The sequence below is a fragment of the Labeo rohita genome, chromosome 11 (assembly GCF_022985175.1).
Source record: "Labeo rohita strain BAU-BD-2019 chromosome 11, IGBB_LRoh.1.0, whole genome shotgun sequence".
In the NCBI taxonomy this organism is placed as follows: Eukaryota; Metazoa; Chordata; class Actinopteri; order Cypriniformes; family Cyprinidae; genus Labeo; species Labeo rohita.
In genome coordinates this window covers 20,829,701-20,851,155 of record NC_066879.1, presented here as the reverse complement: position 1 = coordinate 20,851,155, position 21,455 = coordinate 20,829,701, and the positions used below count along the sequence as shown (strand labels likewise).

The 21,455-nt window shown below is 34.4% G+C and overlaps 1 protein-coding gene across 1 annotated transcript in view; it reads left to right on the top strand.

Moving 5' to 3' along the window:
- diaph3 (diaphanous-related formin 3) overlaps window positions 1-21,455 on the top strand; it is a 352,867-nt gene that overhangs the window by 227,322 nt on the left and 104,090 nt on the right. The window contains exons 23-24 of the mRNA XM_051123390.1: window positions 3,643-3,768; window positions 12,086-12,249. Coding sequence (XP_050979347.1) covers window positions 3,643-3,768; window positions 12,086-12,249 — 290 coding nt within the window. The remainder of the gene's footprint in view (window positions 1-3,642; window positions 3,769-12,085; window positions 12,250-21,455) is intronic.

Below are 21,455 nucleotides of genomic sequence, written 5' to 3'. Positions count from 1 at the left end.
GTGCATTTTGAATATAATTTTCATTAAAAGTTTATTTCTTTTTGTTTTGGTTTGTTGTTGTTTTCTTCCCGGTTTGTTTTTTGGTTTGGTTTTGGTTTTGTTTTGGTTTTGTTTTTGTTTGTTTTTTGTTTTTGGATTGGTTTGATTTTTTTTTTTTTTTTTTTTTTTTTTTTTTTGGATTTTTTTTTTTTTTATTGTGGTTTGGTTTAGTTTATTTATATTTTCTTTTGGTTTGGTTTGATTTTTGTTTTGGGTTGACTTTGTTTGGGTGTGTTTTTTTTTTTTTTGTGTTATTTCTGTTTTGTTCGTTTGTATTTGTTTTATTTTGATTTGGTTTATTTCTTTCTTTTGGTTTGGTTTTTGTTTTGGTTTGATTTTGTTTAGTTTGTTTTGGTTTGTGTTTTGTTTTGGTGTTTTTTTTTGTTTGTTTGTTTGTTTAGTTTGTTTTGGTGTGTTTTTTGTTTTTTAGTTGTTTTTTTTTTTGGTTTGTTTCATTTTGGCTTGCTTTGTTTTTTTTTTTGGCGTTTTGTTTTGTATGGTTTGCTGTGTGTTTTTTTTAGTTTAGTTTAGTTTGTTTCTTTTTGTTTTGGTTTGTTGTTTTTTTGGTTTGGTTTGGTTTGATTTGTTTTTTGTTTTATATATAAACTTTCATATTCAAACTTTTGAACATTAGTGTACGAAATGACACAGAAACTGGATGAATGAAGTCCTCTACATGCGCAAACACATTTGTTTCTCTCAAGAGCTTGCAAATCACCAAAGACCAGTCTAATAAAATACACACATATTGCTCTCAAGTATCCCTCTGAATGGGCGTTTTGAGAGTAGGTTAACTCTCACCAACCCCCTTACGCCACACAAACACAACGCTTAGCTCATTCTGCAGTCTCTTCTCAAGAGCGTGAGTGATTTAAGTAGTTGTTGTTTGGCTTTAGTGTGCATATAATGGTGTATCCCAGTGCATAGATGTCGTTGCTAGGTTGTTATAAGTCAAAAGAGAGAGCGTATATAACAATATTAGGACGGTGCCAAATGAGTTATGCGCTGAAGTCACTTAGTGTCTGAATAAATGTACCATACAAATATTCAGATTGACAAATGGGTCTGTGTGTGTAGGCACTGGACTCTTGGGTCACACTAAAATGGCAGTGCCAGCTGCTCCTGGCACAGTCCAATGAAACCAGATAGAGACATTTACCTCTATCTCTCTGTCTCTCTTTTTTGACTCCATAAGAGGGAGCTAGAGAAATGTTTGGTGGGTTTTTTATTCAGCTTGTCTTCTCTGATCATGTGTACATGCATTCCGGTGAAGCTTTATGTTGTTCTGAATGCAAAATGTGTGATTTTCAATCCTTTAGTCCAAGATGTGGGAAACGTATGAGGCACATTCAGCTGTTGAAAGCCTCAAATTGTTAGAAATCATTAAAAACCGAAGGAAAAAAGGAAAAGTCAGACTTAACTAAGCAGATTAGCATTTAAGTAGTTTAACATTTACACAATTCCTCATGAAAATGCAATAAATAGTATCCCACTAAGCTGAGGATATTTAAGCCAAATCTCAACACATGAGGCTCAGTCAATGTGTCCCATCACATTTAGCTAACACTGTGCATGGAATGGGATCGTCCCCTCTAAACAGCGTCTGCTTAATCAAAACCGAGCCTCTTATTAAAGTCACCTAATTACCTCATCAAATTACCAGCATGTGTGAGGAACGGGTGAACGATACAGACCTGGTTTGGAACTCTAGTAGTAATAATTAACCAAATTTGTCTTAAAAAAAATAAAGAAAAAAAAAAATGACAGTTTTGTGTATTTTTGTGCTAATAGGATGACACTGAACCTTTAAGAAATGGTATGCTAAAACTGATTTCTTTACAGCTAGGATTTACAAATTTTTGCTCAAAAAAAGAGCATAAATCCTGTCCTCATAAATCCTAAATGAGTCTGAGTAAGTATTCAGTGACGTGGGAAAGAGAGCAATGGTAATGTGATATTGATCAAATGTTGAGAATAGTAACTGCCACATGATCATTGCAGCAGGTAGCAGGTGTTCATACGTTTGACTACACAAATTTACACTTCAGTTGAAGACACTTCAGATGTGTAAAATGCAGCAGTTACTTTTCTCAGTTTTTCACCCTGAAATTGATTAAAGTGCTAAAACAGGTTCCTGAGAAATACAGGTAAAACTGTTTTTTTTGTTGTTTTTTTTTTGGTTTGATTTGATTTGTTTGTTTATTTTGTTTGTTAGTTTTATTTGTTTTTTTGTTTTATTTTGGTTGGTTTTTTGTTTTGTTTTTTGTTTTAGTATGTTTTTTTTTTTTGCTTTTGTTTATTTGTTTTGTTTGATACGGTACATTTAGCTTTATTTTTTGTTCTGATTTTTTTTTTTTTAGTTTTTGTTTGGTTTCTTTTGAACTGTTTTGTTTGGTTTGTTTTGGTGTGTTTTTTTTGTTTGGTTTTAGGTTTTTGTTTGGTTTGGTTTGTTTTTTCTTTTTTCTTTTTTTTTTTCTTTTTTGTTGATGTTTTGGTTTGTTTTGTGTTTTTGTTTTGTCTGGTTTAATTCGTTTTTTGTTTTATTTTTATTTTTGTTTGGTTGGTTTGTTTTTGTTTGGTTTGGTACTTTTTTTTGGATTGGTTTGATTTTTGTTTTGGGGTTTTTTTGGTCTGATTTTTTTGTGTGTGTGTTTTGGTTTGGTTTGATTTGTTTTTGTTTTTTGTTGTTGTTTTTTCTTTGCTTTATTTTGTTTTGTTTTGTTTTGGTGTGTTTTTTGTTTGATATGTTTTTATGTTTTTTATTATTATTATTGGTTTGGTTTGTTTTGGTGTGTTTTTTGTTTTGGTTTGATATGTTTTATGTTTATTATTATTATTATTATTATTATTATTGGTTTGTTTTGGTTTGTTTTGGTGTGTGTTTTTGGTTTGAATTGTTTTGGTTTGGTTTGATTTGTTTTTTTGGTTTGGTTTGGCTGGTTTGTTTTTGGTTCGGTTTGTTTCGTTTTCTTTTTTGGTTTGGTTTTTGTTTTGTTTTGGTGTGTTGTCATTGTTACTTTATTAGTATCAGTACTATTATAATCTTTTTTTCTCATTTTTATAACTGCATATAAAACACAAACAAAACATAACAGCTGTATTACAACAAAAATGCACTAAAGTGCTCTGACGTCTCATTGGCGTTAACATTACATTTATTTTTACAAAAGTATAAAGTCATTTTTATAGCGTTATAAATGATTAAACATTTTAACTGTTAAAGTCTAAAGCCCTTTACACTGTTTGTGAGAGAGTAGACATTCCCTCTTACTACTATTTTAAAGGAATTGTTTGCTGTCAGGCTATAAAATGGGTGAAAAATGCATCATAACAGGGGTCCATACAACTACAGAGTCTTCTGAAGCCAGACGGCAGCTTTGTGTGAGGAACAGACTGAAATTTATGTTGAAAATATTCCCTTCCGTTATAGCTCTGAAATCTCTCTTATTTTTTTTCCAGTGAATGTCTCTGTCCAAAAAGAACTAGTTTTTGAGGAACGTTTGTCGTCTGGAAACATGCATTTTGGATCTGGTGTAAGGAGTAAATGTGCTGTAAGCGTGTCAGTGCATTGTTTTAAATCTGTGTGTGTGTGTGTGTGTCTAGTATCAGCAGAAAACCTTGAGAAGTGCCTGAGACAGATGGAGAAACACCTGCTGCAGTTGGAGAAGGATCTGGACACTTTCAGCACCGCAGACAACCAGCAGGACCTGTTCCACAGCAAGATGGCAATATCCTTTCACATTTGCATGTACATTTTTTATGTCTAAACACTTTGATTCATTGTTGGTTTGCTATCAACATTGTTAGTTCTTCTGCACATGGTGGCGACACGTTTTCTAGCACCCTTGTCAGCCGCACACATATTCCCAAATGCTAATCAGAGTTTATGTCTGCGTGTGCGAATTAATTATTAATATTGAACTTCACCGGGCTGCATGTGAAACCGAAGACAGTCTGATAATGGAGTTGTACATTCCTGTACTTGCTTGTTAGTTCTTTTCCCTGCCGTCTGTCATTGCACTCGAAACCGTTCCCTGCGGTCTGGATGCTGTCTCCTCTGCAAATGGCAAACGTTTGAAAGCCAGACGTGTTGCCAGGGGAAATACCAGGGGCACCAACTAAACGCTGAACAAAACATATACCCAAATAATCCTCGATGAACCTTTCTTCTCATGCATTTTGTATAGTTCGACAGAGAAGGTATTCTTGGGGAGCTTCATTATTTATGTTTCTGACATTTTATTTTTTACTTTTATGCTTGCTGTTTTATGGGCGAAAACAGCTTTTTTTACTTTACTACTTTAGTGTGGTGCTCATGATCCAGTAGATGCCTGTGTTCTGGATCTGACCTGACTGCTCTACCCTCCACGCTGTCCTGGCTAGACTCTACCAGGGGAGGTTATTATCTTACTCACCAGCCACATAGTGGACTGTCTTCCACCCTACATCCCCTTCTCTCAAGCATTTTTTTTCTTTTTGTTTCATGCAGTACATTTTATGTTACTTTTTTGCTTTTGTTTTTGTTTGCCGTGGAATTTTACTTTCTTTTTTATTATTCTTCTCCTCCATTCTTTAATAGCTGCATTTAGTACTTCATCCCTGCTGAGATTTTTTTTTTTTATGAATGCATTTACTAAAGTCTTAGTGAGCTACTATTTTTGGGTATTGATTTTTAAATTTGGACACGCGAAAATATGCTATCTTAGTGGGCAGCTCACTAGGTTTTCAGATAGCAATTATGAACTGAGAGTTTTTGCTTTGGTCTCTCTGGGAGTTGATGTTGCATGTGTAGGTTTTGTTTAGTAATTTGTGAAAATATTAGGATTCCAGGAAATGGTCTTATAGTACCGTAATGACTGTTGGAGTTATTCATTATTGGATCTTTAATTGTTCTGTTTAGTTTTTTTTATTTTTTGTTTGTTTGTTTTTTAACTCTTAAATGCAGTGCTCCCTCTATTTTTTTTTTTTTTTTTGCTGAACAGAACTTTTCTATATTGGCCAGACATTTGGACACCCTAGCAAAAACATTCTTTATAACAGACCCTGTACAGCGTACACACAAAAAGGAGTGTAACCTTTATTTTTAATGTGCTATTTATGTTTGATTTGACCCTTGTTGTAACTAAATGATGAACTTGAAAAAATGAAGCAGATATTGGTCATGAATTCCATTTTTGAGGTCAGCTTTTTAAGTAGGTGTATAATATAATATAATATAATATAATATAATATAATATAATATAATATAATATAATATAATATAATATAATATAATATGAAAAAATGAGGCTGATATTGGTCATAAATTCCATTTTTGAGGTCAGTTATTTAGTAGGAATATAATATAATATAACATAGCACAGCATAGCATAACATAACATAATATGAAAAGATCAAGCAGATATTTAGTAGATATATAATATAATATATTATTTAAATGAATATATAATATAATACAATGTAATATAAAAAAATGAAGATGATATTGGTCATGAATTCCATTTTTTGAATATAATATAATATAAAAATGATATAATATAATATAATATAATATAACATGAAAAGAGAAGCAGATATTGGTCATGAATTCCATTTTTGAAGTCAGTTATTTAGTAGGAATATAATGTAACATAATTGAATTGAATTGGAGGTAAATTCTATTTTTGAGGTGAGTTATTTAGTAGGTATAAAATATAACATGACATAACAGCATAGCATAACATAACATAAAATAATATAATATGAAAAGATCAAGCAGATATTTAGTAAATATATAATATAATATAATATAATATATTATTTAAAAGAATATATAATGTAATGTAATGTAATATAATATGAAAAAATGAAAACGATTGTGGTCATAAATTCCATTTTTGAGGTCAGTTATTTAGTAGGTATTTAATATAATATCATATCGTATCATATAATAGAATATAATATATTATAATACAATATATTATTTAATTGAATATAATATAATATAATATAATATGAAAAATAAAGCAGATATTCCATTTTTGAGGTCAGTTATTTAGTAAGTATTTAATATATTATATAAAATGAAAAAATTAAGTTGATGTTGGTCATAGGAGGTGAGTTATGTAGTAGGTATAGAATATAACATAATATATTATAATATAATATAATATGATATGATATAATACAATATAATGTAATATGAAAAAATGAAGCTGATATAGGTCATGAATTCCTTAGTTATGCTTAATATTAACGGTAGCATTTAAAGTAACGGACATCCATAATACACCCATTATTTTGAAACCGTTGATTGAACCCTCCTTTCCAGCTGTGACATAATAGTACATGATGGTTATGGCCTTTTTAACTGTAAATGTCTGCATGAGGATTGCATGGCAGTATGGTTCATTTAATGCACCTGTTAGTGTGCATGTAGCTTAAATGCGTTTGTCTATGTAGTGTGTGTGAGTGTATGCGTTTCAGGTGTTATGGGGTGTTTGTTAATAGTGTGTCTTAGAGGTGATGTGTGTGAGTGTAACAGTATGAGAGTGTCTAACAAGCTCAGGTGTACAGAAGAAAATCGATGCTTTTCTATCCCTCTGCACAGAGCTTGTGTTCAAGGGTCAGCTATCAGCCTCTCTCTCTCTTTATTTAGTTTAGCTCTCTGTCATTTAGAACAAAAACCCAGAGTCTACCTTCCTCTCTCCTTCCCCTGTCAGCATTAACACCGTTCAGCTCCATGCGGCACGGGCCCTTTTCTGTCCTCTGAGCTCTTAGCACCAGCAACCAGATCAGTATTAAAGTTAATGAAGTCTTATCTCTCGCTCTCATACACCGTCTGTCCTTTCATTAGCTGATCGCGTCCCCTGCGCTTTTTTCTTTCTCTAATCAGAGAGACGAAGCAGGTGTGTTTGGAGGGCGTGAATGAACTCGCAGTATAAAAGACAGCAGAGGAGACGCACAAAACAGGTCTGTGTGCATACGCAGCCGAATGAACTCCCTAAAGATTTCATGTGTATGCCAAACAAGCATCGCTGGATGGCCTGTCTGACCTCCCATATAATGTCTTCATCATGAATAAGTCATGGAGGACCTGTTATACAGAGTCCTGGAGTGAGATGCGTGGGTTAGAGAAGCTCTGTCCAGTCACTAGATGTCCACTTGTTAGCAGAGTTCAGGCTAATAGTCACTTTCCTTGCCTTGGAATACCTGATTATGCAAGTTAAGGTCTGCTTGCAAAGAAACTGTTGACTTTAAGGACAGTAGTTATCACACTAGATTTTTTTTAAAGAAGTCTTTTCTGCTCATCAAGGCTGTTTATTTGATTAAAAATACAGAAAAAAAAACAGTAACGTTGTAAAATATTATTGCAATTTAAAAGTGTTTTTTTTATTTTAATATACTTTAAAATAGAATTTATTACTGTTATGCAAAGCTGAATTTTCAGCATCATTGCTCAAGTCTTCAGTGTCAAATGATCCTTCAGAAATCATTTTAATATCATGATTTATTATCATATATTTTTTGGAACCTGTGATTCTTTTTTCAGGATTCTTTGATGAATAAAATGTTAAAAAGAACAGCATTTATTTAAAATAGGAGTCTTTTGTAACTATCTACGTTGCCGTTCAAAGTTTAAGGTCAGTGAATTTTTCTTTCTTTCTTTGTTTGAAAGAAATTAATACTTTTATTCAGCAAGGATGTGTTAAATTGATTTAAAAAAAAAAAAGTGATAGTAAAGACTTAGAAAATATTTCTATTTTGAATAAATGCTGTTCTTTTTAACTTTTTATTTATCAAAGAATCCTGAAAAAAATATAATAATAAATTAAGCACAACTGTTTCCAACATTGATGGTAAATTAGCATATTAGAATAATTTCTGATCGATCATGTGACACTAAAGACTGGAGTAATGGTTGATGAAAATTCAGCTTTACATCACAAAAATAAATAATATTTTAAAATATATTAAATTATAATTATTTTGCAGGAATGCATTAAATGACTCAAATTTGACATTTTAAGAAAAAATTAAATTAAATTTTAATTAAAAAATCAAATGAAATCTTTTCAACATTTTATTAGTCAAATCATTTTCATTTTATATTTCTCCTTATGCATTTATATTCTGAATTTGTTTTATTTAATGTTAAATATAATGTTGAATGTACACAAATATATACTACCGTTCAAGAGCATGCCTGAGTTATATGTATATGTGTATATATATATATATATATATATATATATATATATATATATATATATATATATATATATTTATCATGGTTTGAACAAAGATATTAAACAGCAGAAATGCAAAAATATTTTGCATAGTATCAGAATACTACAATGATTTCCGAAAGCTCATGTGACACTGTAGACTTGACTAATGGCTGCTGAAAATTCATCTTTATCATCACGTGAATAAATTGCATTTTAAAATATATTAAAACAGTTATGTGAAAATTATACGAATTCTTCCCACAGTATTGCAGTTTTGTTTTTGGTCAATTTTTTGGTCATTTTTGATGACAAAGGACTTTTGTCTAAAACTTAAAAAATATTTTACCAAGCTTGAACAGCATCTACAGTATGTGTACAATGTGCATACACAATACACATTTGAATCATAATGCCCATTAAAACAAACAAAAAAAATAAATAAATAAAATTAATTAAAAAAAAATGTAGCTATATTTCCATGTATTTTTGTTTATGAATTTTACATTTTTATTGTGTGGGACACATCCTCAATGTTTCATAAAAAAGTCTTCAAGCAAACTCAGATGAGATCTACTGTCCTAATGTATGAGTTGAAGATAAAAGTATCTTTGATAAATCAGATGCAGTGTTATTTATAGAGAGTGAGCAGAATACCCTAAAGCATTTTGCAGGCTTTCACTTAAAGACGGGAGAATGACAGCAGGAAAGACTGTCATCTGTTGTGTCACTTAACTTCAGATCTGTTTGTAGTGTGACTGCGCTTCACAGGGGCCGCCGTGCTGCCGTTCGCAAGTCAAATTTGAGAGCACAACATACTGAAAAGTTCACCCCGCGGCCAGCTCGTGCAAACACCACATAAACACACACTTACACTCTGAAGTTCACGCCGACACAAAAGAAAACCTTTTTTGGACGTTGTTCCGAAGTTTTACCACAAGTTTTTTTTTTTTTTTTTAAGTGAGGCACCAGCTTCAAACAGGATTACTAATTAAAACCACATCAAAGTCAAATATATTACTATGATATTTAGAGTAAAACTTGCCATCTTTGCATAGGCATTTCTGACCTCACAGCAAGGATTACACCCAAATTCTCTCTCTTTCATGTTAGTGTTACAGCGTCAGTGCATGCATGCATATGTGTGAGAAAACATATGTTGTAGATGGTAGTGTGAAATGAAAAGTTTCTTTGCCCTTGAGAGTGAATCTGTGTGGGTTGTAGGTCAGTTGTGCTTTTATAGATCTGTAGATCCTAGTGAAACACTTCATTCATACAGCAGTAATGAATTTGAATATTTAAGCTCTTTGCTGAGCCCTTTTGTTTACATACTATAAAAAAATTCTTTGTCTCAACCCAAGGGCGCTTATGTATGGATATAAATATTCTCCTCTTGGCCTTTGTTTCTTTCTTTGTCTGCCAATGTTGATAGTGCTTTCCATACCAAGAGGGGAATCTTTGATCTTCATCAAAGATTATCTCTCATCCCTTTTTCTCACACCAGACCTATGTTCAGAATATGTGATGTTTCTGTGCACTCATCCATGTTAGTATGTGACAGTATGTGCATGTGATATGCAAGTAATCACATGTAGGGTGTTAATTAGTGGCTTTTGCAACTATTAATATTTCTGCTTCATTTGAATTTAGATGTGTAGGTTGATTTGCACCATTTGTTCTACAAGTATAAATCAAATCTCAAATTTACAATTTTTGCGATTTGGTGAAGATAATACAGGCAGGGCAAAATATTTCCATAGATTTGCGCTGAAGGACCTGAGCAATATATCGAGAGCTGAATATTATTCCTCCAGCAAACAATATAGCACTAGCATTGCACTAGCGACGCCAAGGTCGTGGCTTTGATTTGTAAAAAAAAAAAAAAAGCATTAACTGATGCATTCCTTGAATTCAGTGCAAGTCGCTTTGGATAAAAGCCAAATGCATACATGTGTATGCAAATCATAGAGGTGGATGGACCTTGAGCCAGTAGGCAATCATGTTGTCATTGTGGTGGTGAGTTTTGCACAAAGCACTATTTTACACAGTTCTGAATGAATATATCTGCGTTCAGTGTGGCCATAAGGGTCAGTATAAAACCATGGGCTTTGCAGAAATTTGCAGCCCACATACTGCCATTAGATCTGCATGCAGTGAGTGTGGAACGTAAACACTTGTTTAAATGGCTGTCTGTATTCACTGGAAGGATTTTTTAACCATCTGTAATTATGTTTGTTGATGAACAAAATGCCTGTGTGTATACATTCATTCTCAATAAATTACATGTTTTGCATTGGCTCCTACTATACACACAGACGCAGTTTTAATTGGCTAAAGAGCAGTCACGGATTCAGAACTCGGATCTCTGCAAGTGCAGCAGTTTAACTGTAATTAAAGTGAGCTGGACTTTTCTATGTGGATTATTTATATGCTTTTAATTTGTGTGCATGTGTTGGTTTCACAGTTCTGTAGCAAGTGTTGCATTATGGGTGCGAAGCCATGCGATCAGGGATTACAACATTAATTGTTTTTATTTTGGTTCACTCTACACAGAAGCTATTTTTACACTCCTTTTAAAATAATAAATTTAAAAAAATATAGAATAAAATAAAGATTTTATTGATTCATTAGAATGTAATGTTTTGCCATGATTTTATTTTTAAAAAATTGAGGAATCGTGATTTTGAATAGACATTGCCAAAAATTCACATTTTTTTTCTGCAAAGTCATTTACAAGTGATTTGTTTAACATTTATATCAAATTGACAACTTCATGTGTAGTGCTCTTGGAATAGAATTTTCTTTAAATCAAGGGTTAATTAAGAACAAATTACTTGAATCATTTTCAAGTTGACTAGTTAGAAATCGTAAACAATAAAAAAATTGAGAATCGGTCAAACGTTCTAAAAAAAAATTTAATACTGCACAAAAATGAACATGGCAGTCGCGCTCGGATCCACGGCAAAACAAACGGTCCGAGTTCGCCTGAATGAGGTGGTCTCGGCTTGATTGAGAAAAGCACTCTGGAGCGGTCCAGTTGTAGTGAGAAAGCAATCCGATCCAGCGGACCAACGAATCAGGCTATATCACAATGTATGATGGGTAATTAAGCTCTGTGAAAAGCAGTAGCTTTTTTAATTGCGATTTAATCACGGTTAATAAAGAGAAAATGTGATTAATATTCAGTTGACAGCACTAGTTTTTATGTTTTAACAAAATTGCATTTGCAAAATTGCATTTTAAAAAAAAAAAAAGTGCCGTCAAATCGATTAATCGATTAATCGACGGCACTTTTTTTTTTTTTTAATGCAATTTTGCAAATCCAAAATATATGTGCGTGTGGTGTATATTTTTATGTGTATATATATATATGTGTATATATATATATATATACACATCATATATATATATGATGTATGATGATATATGATTTGTATTACATATAAATATAAATATAAATATAAATATAAATATAAATAAATACACAACACTCGCACGTATGTTATGTACACACAAACTTTTATTTTGGATGCAATTAATCACGATTAATCGATTTGACAGCACTATTTTAAATGAAAAATTTTGTGAAAACCCTAATGCCAAGTGAGGTTAATTGCGATTTAATCACGTTTTAGGATTTTTTTATATATATATATATATATATATATATAATTTATGTTTTAAATATATACATTTATGTGTTTATTTATATATACATATAAATATACACAGCACTCGCACATATATTTTACTCCTATGAGCACTATTTTAAATGACAAATTGTTTGAAAATGTATACATTCACTTTCCAGTACTAGTCCTTGACGATGAGTCCTCACAGTTTCTCTACGCAGGCGAGAGATCACTACCAGAAGCTGGTGATCATGCACAGTAATATGGTGACCCTTTACCTCAACATGCTGGAGTATTTCGCCATCGACCCCAAGAAGACCTCCGTGGAGGAACTCTTCACTGACCTCAGCAACTTCAGAGCCATGTTCATGGTAAGCCGCCCACTCTGATTCCGATCGTAATCATAGCCGCTATACCTTATGAAATGAAGTCATGTCAGTGGCTGGTTCAGGCCGGCTCATGTTTGCAGGATCTGCAGCTTTGCTGTAGACCCACACCTGCTTTACAGGGAATAATCTGGTTCTTTCTCCTCCCAGCCTTCATCCTTTTTGGCCCGCAAGCCCTGACCTACTCAAACAGGAGGAAGTATCATAAGTTGATAATTAGTAGCCAAATATTGCTCATCCTTGAATGATAGGTGCAGGTTACACACACTTTGAGATTGAGCTCTTTCTGTCTCCACTTACTGTCATTGAGTGTGATTGTGTGTACATGCTTTCACACACTCCCTTCATTCCCATTCTGAAGGTTCTAGTGCACTAATCTGACAAAAGAGAAGCCGCCTGTCTCCTTTATGAAAAGCCATTTGAGATGCAAAGTTATTTTCCACTTGGCTGCTACAGTGATGAGACGAATCTCGTCACCTTTATTATTTTAAATGATTTTATGATGGAAATGCTGAAATTTGGGGAATGAGCTGACGGTGGGTCTGCCATCAGATGCATGATAATGCACTCCTGTGGTGCGTTTTTGAAACCTGTCCCCGGTGCAGCGAGGGACGTGGAACTGGGTACTGAACTGTACTCCGTCAGACTTGATGAGTTTTCAGACTCGCTGTGAGACAAGGCGACAGAGTGCACGATAGGGGTTGTGATTGACCCAAATCGTCAGTCTGAAAAGTGAGGCATGAAGGGTACAGGCTGTCGTGTTTAAAAGAAGATTCTTGATTGTGTTTCGCTTTATAGACTTTAGACAGGGCCTCCTAAGGGTGCTACATTTGACTTTATAAGCAAAAATGAAAAAATGATACTGTAAGGGACAGATTGGTCAACATATCAATATAATATCAACTCAATCCGAGCAGTCCTTAACCGTCTTCAAGAAATGGCTAAAAACACGTCTTTCATCTACACTTAAACCTTTTACAGTAGCACTCTCTATTTTATCTACTTCTTTTTTATTTCTTTTATTAAAAAAAAAAAAAAAAACACTTGACCCTCCAACACTTGCACTCAAACTACTTGTTTTCTTTTTATTTAATATAAAAAAAACTCTCTAACACTAACATTGTCTATTCTTTTTCTATTCTTTCGGCTTTTCTTTTTATTTACTTTAAAGTATTGACCTTCTAACACTACCATTCTCTATTTTTTTTCTATTCTATTAACTTATTTTCTTTTTATTTATTAAAAAAAAACAAGTCAAAGCACTTACATATTATTGCTCTTTTGTTGGTTTTAATTGCTTCTGTTGTCCCCATTTGTTAGTCGCTTTGGATTAAAAGCATCTGCTAAATGTGATATAGTGTACTGTAATTCAATATACTACAATAAATCATTAGGAAAGACACTGTCAGTACTTATCAGTGTCATCAATATGTTGGCTGATACAGAGTTTTTTTGAAAATTTCCAAAAAAAAAAAAAAAAAAAAACAACAAACCAGGGTTCGTACAAGGTGCTTGAAGTACTTGAATTTGACTTTTGGAAATTTAAGGCCTGGAAAACTCTTAAAAATAGCAATATTCCCGAAGAGGTACTTGAAAAGTGCTTGAATTATTGAAAGAAAATTATTGTATCTATAAAATAAGTGTTTCATATTTTATATACCTTTCACACAAATTTCACGGAATTCGAAAAGCAAAATTCTTTTTTTGGCTCATTTCAGTTAATAAAACTAGTAAAAAAAAAAAACTAGCGAGCAAAGCCAGTAGTAGTGCTGACAATGTTGTGGAAACATGGTTCGCAAAAAGAGAAACACATGAACAAAATCAATTGAGTGAGTCATTTACGCTGGAACCGCTCCGAAGTCACAAGTTTAAATCAATCGGAGCGGTTCCAGCGTAAATGACTCGCTCAATTGATATTTCTCTTTTCATGTCTATACGTTCACAAACCGTTTAATTTAGATCGGAACTTCGCATATCACAAATTGTTTGATTTAGATTGGAACATCAGAGCAGGTTTGCAAATCTTTTGCTTCACATCGGAACTTTGGAGTGCGGATCGTGAATCATTTGATTCAGATCAAGACTTTGTTGCAGGTTTGCGAATCATTTGATTCAGTTTGTGACTTCAGAGTGGGTATCATGAACCATTTATTTCAGATCAGGATTTCAAAGTGGTTTCGCACTTTTTTTCTAATTTATTTATTTATTTATTTATTTATTTATTTTTAATTAAATGGTAGAAAACATCATACCATTAAGGCAGTATAGTAATCCCTTATGAAAATTAACCATGGTTTTAATTTGAAAGAGAATACATTGTTTGAAAAACAGTGCTTGAAAAGTCCTTCAAAGTCCTGGAATTTCATTTTACAGTATTTGTACGATCCCTAACACACAAACAAACAACAACAAAAAAAAAAAGTAATAATTTAATTAGAAGGGTTATATTAACCTATTAAGATTTTGCTTACATCTATATGTAAATATATATTTTTTGCTTTTTTAAAAAAATAAATGTCTGAGGTAAATCAATAGCCATTACATTTTCAGTAATTTAAGTGTAATTTATGAGATTTGTTGTATTTTAAATCCAATTTTTCTTTGGAAAAGGCAAAAAATTGATCATACTGATTTCAAAGTTAAGGATTCATTAGTTTGAATATACACTGAGCAAAAACTATCATAACGTCTTCGTTGATAATTCACTTTAGCTATTTTGGATCAGACATCCCATGTTTCCGTAGTGACTACACATTTTCAGTAGTGACAGTAATGCTTTGGTAGCGACCACATCACAAAACGTTACTAAAAATTGCATAACTACTAAAATTTAGTTTATTTCCCCCAAAATAAAGGATTATGTGTTCCCTTTTGTCACTAACGAAATGATGATATGTTTTGCTCGTGACGGTTTCGGGAGTGACAATTTTATGGCATAAAAAACAGATTTTGGTAGTGACAATTTTAGATCTTTTTGAACCTACTTTAAATATGGCATATCTGACTTTGCACTGTGGATTTTAAAGGTATGTAGCCAGATGTGAATGTTCCTCTCCTCTCCTTCCTGTCCTCTGCTTCTCTTTCTCTCCTGTCCGTTCTTCACCCTCAAACAGAATGTCCCTCCCTCTCTCCCTCTTTCAGCCCTTTTCCAGGTCAGTGAGTTTTCAGCCCTCAGAAGCAGCTTGTTTAAATCAATGCTGAGGAGTGGCAGGGGACCAGCAGTAGAGCAGGAGGCTACAGGCCTTCATACACACTCACCTTACCGCAGCAGCGTATGCACTCACACATTCCTGCACGGCATACACTCACATGCATGCAGACCTGCAGCCACACATGCTTAGTCATCCTCTCAATAACATCTCTCTCGTGCTTTCTCCTCGGTGCTGACTGCTTTTTCTGCAGAATGACATTGACAGGATGTCTGGGTTTTGATGGAGATTGTTTTTGGCTGCTGCTCCACTGATTCCCAGAAGTGTGGGCACATACTTGCGCACACACAGTCAGACTTCTCACCCTGTTTTTATATTCTCTTTCTTAAGGTGGAAAAGTGACAAAAATGACGAAAGAAAAGAAAGACAAGAGACTATAGGAGACAGACTAATATGGGAGTCAAAAAGACAATTAAATGAAAAAAAGGGAGGGGAAAAAGTAATAATGCTGCTGCACCAGCAAATGACCATTCCTGCCAATCAGACTGTTATGAATAATTGAATTTGTGTAGGGAGAGGTGAAGATCCCACCTTACCTCACCTCCTTTCACGTCTCCTCCATAAAGGAACATTCACTGTGTTTCTGAACACAGCAAGCTGCGTCAGCAGCATTTTTTGTCATCATGACACATTCAAATACTAGCATAAGCCGATTATGCTTAACAATGCTATAATGTAGGCACTGTGGGTGATTTTTATCTTTCAAAAACCTTTCCTCCCCCCCAGTTTTTATGACTGTGTTTGATGAGTGTTTTAGTCTTATTTTCTGTTTCTAATATCCTTGTTGATTGTGCTAGGTTGCACCAGAACAAGTACGCAAGACTGCATACAATATTATGCTTTTGAAGTACATCTTTAAATACAAGTGTATTTTGTGCTGGGCAAAATTATATGATCAAATTCTATGTCAAAAAACTTTAATGTCTTATGTCGTGTTGCTGCTAAATTAAATTTACCTTGTTATACAGGTAATTATATTATATTTAGGGGCCAATATAAAAGGCACCTATTGTATCTGTTTTCTTCTTCTTCTGCTCAGGGAGTCTATGGCAGACCATAGAACCCCTTGTGGGAAAGTTATGAAATTTGGCACACAGATAGAGGACAGTCTCAATATTAACCACAGCAAATTTGGAGTCTCTGTCTCAAACACTCTAGCGCCACCAATAGGCCAAATTGTATGTCTGATTTTCACCAAAATTGTTTCGGATCATCTTCGATTCTTGCTAAAAGTTATCAATCGCTGTTTGTTATCCACGTTTTTCCTGAGTAACCAATGAGCTGCACTATGATGGATTTCAACTTCCATTTGGGTGCTTTCATGTTTTGGTCTCTATAGAAATCCATGTTAAAACTGGGTAAAAAAGATCGACTGAATGGAAACTTTTTCAATATAACTAAATATAATAATGTGCATAGGTTTAATGTTATATTATCGGCTCAGAAAATGTTAATTCGAATAGAAACGGGAAATGTAAAGCACCGGTCCAGTCGGGCGAGACTTCCATGTTCAGAAAAACGTGGATGCCAAACCGTTTTCATAAAGCGTGTTAATAATTTTGACGAAATTTGCTCAAAAATGGACATGAGACTTTTTGGTACATGTTACAACAAGCATCGCGATTTTGGCGTAGCTTGTCAGTGCTTTACGGCTCTGTGTATTACTTGCCGCTCCAGCTGAACGCACGTGATGGAGCTTTACTACTAATCAAAGTACCGGCTTCATTGACTAAACGCGCCTCACGACATCGTGCGATTATCGTTACAGCCCTACTAAAAGCCCATGAGCCATTTCAGCACAGCACTGGTCAAAATATATAAAAATGTGACATTTTTGTTGATAATTTCTGATCAGTTTGTAAAAAACCATGAGAGTGATCTCATTAGATTTGGAACGGCATACTAAATCAAACTATACAAAATTTTCCTATGTCAGCCATTTTTAATGTGGACCATTTTGAATTTTATAGTAAAATGCTGTATTTTTCGAATGCTTTAGCATATTGTTATGAATTTCATGAATCTTATAGAATCACACATAGATAGAGGACAGTCTCAATATTAACCACAGCAAATTTGGAATCTCTGTCTCATACTCACTAGTGCCACCAATAGGCCAAATTTTATTTGTCTGATTTTCACCAAAATTGGCTCAGATCATCTTTAGACAATGCTTGCCAAAAGTTATCAAAAGCTTTTTTGATATACCAAACCGTTTTCATAAAGTGTGTTAATGAATTTGACAAAATTCATGCAAAAATGGACATGAGGCTGTGTCTTTGCAATGCTTCAGCGGATTTAGGGCGAACTTGGTACGTGGTATAACAAGCATGACCTAAAGGCCCATGTGCCATTTCGGCACAGTACTACCTATAGGTAAAAAGGTATAAAAATTTGACATTTTGTTTAGAATTTCTGACCAGTTTGACCATGACTATGGCATACCAAATCAAACGATACCAAAAGTCAGCCATTTTTAACATGGACCATTTAGAATTTTGTAGTAAAATGCTGCATTTTTCAAACGCTTTAGCATATTATGCATTTTATGAATCTTATAAAATCACTTGCAGGAAAGTTATGAAATTTGGCACATGGATAGAGGACAGTCTCATCTTTAACCACAGCAAATTTGGAGTCTCTAACTCAAACTTTCTAATGCCACCAACGGGCCAAATTTGCGTTCATGTTTCTGCTAATAACTTTTGAACTGTAAGGTCTAAAGGGCTTTTTCAAGCTCGTCCTAGATGGTTTGTCCAATTTTCACCAAAATTGGCTCAGATCATCTTAAAAGTTATCAAAAGCGGTTTGATATACCAAACGCAGTTAACAAATTTGTCGAAGTTTGTACGAAAATAGACATGCAGCTATATCTCTGCAACACTTTAGTGGATTCTGACCAAACTTGGCATCTGTTAACCATGGTCTTTACTGAGTTATTAAAGACAGCTCCTTTGCTCTTCATTTTACCTCTGTTGCGCTTGACCCCTTAATTGCTGCTTGCAGCTATATTTCCAGATTGTGATTTTTATTTTATTTATTTTTTGGCAGCTGTGATTTGTCAAAAAGTTTTCTTGCGCATAGGTAGACTTGATAAGATGCATATGTGCATATGATCGTGCAACTGACTTACAATGGAGGCTAGGTAGCTTCTCGGTAGGCTGCCTCAATTTGAACGTGTAAATGTCAAAAAATGCTGTCTGGGCTGTTGTCTATGATGCTTATGATGATACCCAAAATGCTGTCTTAGTTGGCAGCTCAATAGGGTTTAAAACAGCCATTGAGTGGAATCGATAAGAGTAAAGGACAAATGAAATGGCTCCTTTGCTCAGTGGCCAAGTATTGTCACGTGCGTTTCTGTTTGGCATATATATCATTATATTGTATTATGGTTACCAGATCCTTTTTCCTCTATGGTTGTATATTAGTGTATGTGTTGAGGTGTGGCCAGATTTTTTGCAATAGGGTTTGTTTTATAATCTTGAAATTCTGAGTGGCCACGTTGTGTTCTGTGTTTTTTGAAAAAAAAAAAAATTCGAGTCTCTTAAGCGAAATGCTAATAGTAATTTGATTTCAGACCTCGCTCTGAACTGCAGGTTGTTCTAGGAATATACTTGTAAAATACAAAAAAAATACAAAAAGGGTGAGAATTGTTTTAAGCAGCAGTTAATTAAGAGGCTAAAGCTCAAGAGAGCCACACAAGCCTTGCCAAACCTCTGAATCACACCCCATAATCCTGTACCGTGGGAGTTGCTGTGGCAACCACCACTCTTTCATTACTACTGTTGACTTTTGACCTTTAGCTGGCAGCTCTGTCTTATCAGCAAATGGCCACACTTTTACACGCAGACTCACAAGCACATCAAAACACTGAAGCGTTGTCGCAAAGTTCCTCATAACAGACCGACCAGGGGAGGAAGGTGTCAAGGTGGACATTCTGCTGCATACGGTTCATTCTGTGTGATCCTCATCGCTGACGTTCAAAAAGATGCTAATGTTGGACATGCCCTCGCTCGCCCCGAGCCCCTAGTGCACTGAGTGCTAGTCATTTTACATTGAACTATGTGTGTTTCAGAGTCTTTTAGTGTGCGCGTGTGTATGAGCGTTGCCTCTCTTTGCTCATCCACCCGGTTGAAATAGACCAGCAGCAGTTCGGCGGTGCTGACAGGAATCCAATTGACCGTGGCTAATGGCAGACAGACAAGGGAGAGTGGGTGAACACGGGATGACCTGCAGGCGGAAAAAGAGAGAGAGCAGGATGGAAAATGGGCATTCGCTCATCTCTCCTTGGCACAACCCTTAAAGCGACAATTCAAGACTGATAATTGCTATTTATGAAATATAAGTTCATTATATAGAGCTATCAGTGCAGTAAATACAGGATTTAATATAGTTCATCTCAATGATAATAACTCAAAAACTAATCGGATTGCATTGTAAGGCATCACAAGGTTTTTAACAATTTTCAAAAATCATGTTTTTCCATTGTGCATTCCAATTAATCACAATCAAACTGCAGTTGGGTTATTTTGATTAAGTTAAAAAATAAAAAATGCAGCTAACTAACACAATAACAGATTAAAAATAGCATATATACACACACACACACACACACATATATATATATATATATATGTGTGTGTGTGTGTGTGTGTGTGTATATATGTATATGTGTGTTTTTTTTTAATCTCAGTTTTTGTTTTTTTTTTTTTTTTTTCTTCAAAAATCATGTTTTATATATATGTAACAATAGCCAACAGTACATTGTATGGGTCAAAATTATCGATTTTTCCAAAAATCGTTACGATATTAAGTAAAGATCAGGTTCGATGAAGATATGTAAATTTCCTACCGTAAATGTCAACACTTAATTTTTGATTAGTAATATGCATTGCTAAGAACTTCATTTGGACAACTTTAAAGGTGATTTTCTCAATATTTAGATTTTTTTTTTTTTTTTTGAACCCTCAGATTCCAGATTTTCAAATAGTTGTATCTCGCCCAAATATTGTCCCATCCCAACAAACCATAGATCAATGGAAAGCTTATTTATTCGAATTTACATGATATATAAATAAAAAAATTTACCCTTATGAGTGGTTTTTGTGCTCCAGGGTCAGATATATATAAAAACAGTAAAAGTTCTGATGTAAAGTGTGATTAGTTTTTTTAACCCTGTAACAGATTTTGCGATTTCATTTCCATTTGATTGCTGGTGAATAAAAGTTGGTACCAAATGGCCAGCGTCCCGTCTCACCTTCAAACTGAGGGAATCCCTTCTGCTTTGGCAGTCGGTGTTAAAGACAGGGAGGCAGAGTGCTTCTGGGATTGACAGTGTCTATCGACTGCTTTCTGTCTTTGCTCTGTGCTAACAGAGACCTATTGGACAGCTGTAGAGCACCTCCCTTGGAGAGTTGTCTATACCCCCTATACGTCCAGTAACGAAATAAGATTGATTTACGTTAATTCTAGAAATTGTAGAGCACTTTGTCTGTGGTACTGTAGTTGCGTTTGTGTGTAGTTAGTCCCGTCTTGTCAGGTTACAAAGGAATCGCCAAAAGTAGTTCACGTCTTGCGTTTTGCTTTGAAGTTTTTTTCCCCCTTCAATTTGCCTCAGAGTTGCTCTTTAACATAAACAAAATGGCACCGTTTCGTCCGATGCCAAAGCAATTACTGTAGTGAAATTAGCTTCGGTCACTGTTACCCTCCATAGCGGGTCTGCATCTCCCTGAATTGTCTCCTGTCAGACTGAATTTGATGCGAGCGAGGGGGGAAATAGCGAGGGCCTCAGTCCTGGCACGACTGCAGTAATTAAGTTCAAACGATGACTAGAAAATGGAGCTTGGCTCTGTAATGAGAAAACAGACGATTTCGGGGCGAGGGAGACCGCAGAGTTCCGTCCTAATTTCTGCACCCTGTGTTTATCTCTTTCCCCTCGCTCTCCACCTTAACACAGTTAAAGGCCATTTATGCATATGAGAA